We start from the raw sequence: 2,586 nt of genomic DNA, 5'->3' as shown, positions 1-2,586 counted from the left end.
ACATTCCCTGTTTTATGGAAGAAAAGAACTTCTTTTTTATCCCCCCGCTCTTGCCAATTCTGCCACTGCATCCGTTCAGTAGGTCCTCCTGGTGCATATTTGTCTGGGAAGTTGACAGGCTGGTCTCAATAGCTTCCCCCTAAATTAAATCTCCCCTACCTAATTAAATGCTACCGCACCCCGTATGCCAGAAATCGTGAGGATGAGAAAACAAGAAAAGAAAAATTGAAGGAGTGATGATTAAAAAATACCTCAAGTCAGATTGAAGAATGAAGTACTGCTAGAAGGACAGAGTGGATCGGCTAAGATGAAGGATACAACATTAATACGGGTACTATAATAAAAACATTGGCAGTATGATGTAAAAAGGATGAATAATGCTAAGACGATATATCGTGTTTTATGGCCGGTTCTACTAAGATTCTAAGCTTCTAAACTAAGATTTTTCCAAGAGTTAAGTAAAACCATGGTAACCCAACTATCTGTTTCTGGTCTACAAATGTTTCAACTGGTTTACCATGGTTACCTGAAACTGAGATAACTGTCGGTAGATCGCTCTAGTGTTCTCGAAAACGGGTTGAGCCAAGGGTTGAGCGAGGGTACCAGATTCATGGGTTCAACTCCCACCCGGTATAATCAATATTTATTTCGAAGGGGTACTTAGAAATGAATATTGGCATTTCCACTCAGCTGTATAGGTTCTTAATGGAGAACTTGAGCCAAAGTAAAAACAAATAAATATAGTCTTGAGAACATCGATGCTTTCCCTCTATGCTCCCCTTTTTTTTTCTGTAATTTAATTAATAAGAATGACCCTAACCAGTCCACCAATATGTATTGTACAATATTATTTAATAAATGCAAATAATTACCTTGAAATAATGTCATGAAGAGTGGTTGGGAAATCATCATGCCCCAAATTGCGACATTGTTAGGTCTCGACCTGAAGACCGCTTTCAACCTTCCCATCAAGGCAATTTCCTCCTTTTTCGTGACGACTTTTGGTTTCTCGTGGACCGTCCTATGAACCAAGCACATGTTGAGTAGGTGCAAGCTCGCAATGAGTAAGAAAAACGTTTGATATCCCGTGGCAGTAAGAATGAATCCTCGAAATGGAGTAGCGATGAGGTACCCGAAGATTGTCATCGTATGCATCATTTGAAGTCTGAAAAAAATTGTCATTAAGTTCAGATTTACATTAAAATAAAATTATTAAAATATGAAGGTATAGTGAAAATCTTAATGAACCAAAAGATTCGATGAAATCTCCTTTCTACATATATAAGTTTTCCGATTCTGTAAAAACCCCAATCTATAAGGTTTGTATTAATTGAATCAGGCATTAGGAACAATGTATCCAATTCGGTACATCCTTCTAGTTCACTAGCAGGAACCCATTTCAATTCTTTGTCTTTAACCTTCGTATTGCCGTTGGTGTGTAGGTGACTATCAGAACATACAATGAGACTCTGCTCCGTCATATTCATCTGATTATTTATTTGATTCAAATTTAATCATCTGAACGGGTATATCACATTTAACCGAAGTATTGGGAATGAAAAATTATCCGCAGCTCTTGCCATAGGACCATGAACGCACCAGGTTGAAAATGTCCGAACAAAATCTGGCCTGTTTTCAGCGCAACCATTTTTGCGCAAGATTTTTTGCACTGATTTGTGACTACAGATGAAACTTAGGTCCACTACTATTATCCAGAGACAAAACAGCAGTCAAAGCAATGGATACATGCTCAGTCACCACCACCATAGAAGCAAAGGCAGAACGTTCGGCCGGAAAGGTCATGGTCAAGAAACCTCCTAGACTACAGGAAAAGATACTCCGAAAAAGGCCTGGTTTGGCTAGGGAAAAAGTCATCTTTCATCGGGACAACGCCCACCCGCACACAAGTGCTAGTGCCACATCCACCTATTTTTCACGATATTGCATCATCAGCTTTTCATCTCTTTCCCAAGCTGAAAAGTTTCATAGGTTTAAAATTTCCTTCAATGGAAGAACTGACAACCGAATTGGAGAGATATTTTGCAAGCCTGGAGGAAACTCATTTCCTAGATGGGATCAAGCCATTGGAACATCACTGGATCAAATGCATTAGACTACAGGCAGACTATGTTGAAAAATAAAAGCAGTTCCACCGGGGTATGACTCTTCTTTCTAGTACATTCCGAGAACTTTTCAAACCATCTATTACGATAGATGCCGCACAGCCTTAATATCATATAATAGGAACTGATAGATATCTGATCTTTTAAATGCTAATGCCTGTACACAATAGTTGAATTCATATTATTGGGTCGTTTCATATAAAATATCAGTTTTCAGAGGAATGGTTAGTTAAAAAACTTTATGAAATCAAAATATTTTCCTTCAGTTTCTATATATTTTTTCAAACTTGTTATTGACTTTTCAATGAAAATTTTTTTTCTTTTTTTGAAGAATTTTCGAAGAAATAAAGTCAGAAAATGAGTTTTTTCTCTGAAAATCATTTTCAACCATTTTACTTTTAAAGACGAGGTGGCACCGAACAAGATATCCCTCGGACAAAACTCATTACAATAAATTGACTAA

At 37.4% G+C, this 2,586-nt stretch overlaps 1 protein-coding gene across 1 annotated transcript in view; it reads right to left on the bottom strand.

Annotated features, from left to right (window-relative positions):
* LOC106685575 (uncharacterized) overlaps nt 1–2,586 on the bottom strand; it is a gene marked incomplete at its 3' end in the record, with an annotated part of 16,527 nt that overhangs the window by 7,224 nt on the left and 6,717 nt on the right. The window contains 1 exon segment of the mRNA XM_067049079.1: nt 945–1,165. Within this exon segment, the coding sequence (XP_066905180.1) occupies nt 945–1,165 (221 nt within the window).

Source organism: Halyomorpha halys, unplaced genomic scaffold (genome assembly GCF_000696795.3).
Source record: "Halyomorpha halys isolate HHAL.00 unplaced genomic scaffold, Hhal_1.1 Scaffold711.1, whole genome shotgun sequence".
Taxonomy (NCBI): Eukaryota; Metazoa; Arthropoda; class Insecta; order Hemiptera; family Pentatomidae; genus Halyomorpha; species Halyomorpha halys.
Note: the sequence above shows the minus strand (reverse complement) of the source record. Positions and strands in the feature narration are given on the sequence as shown.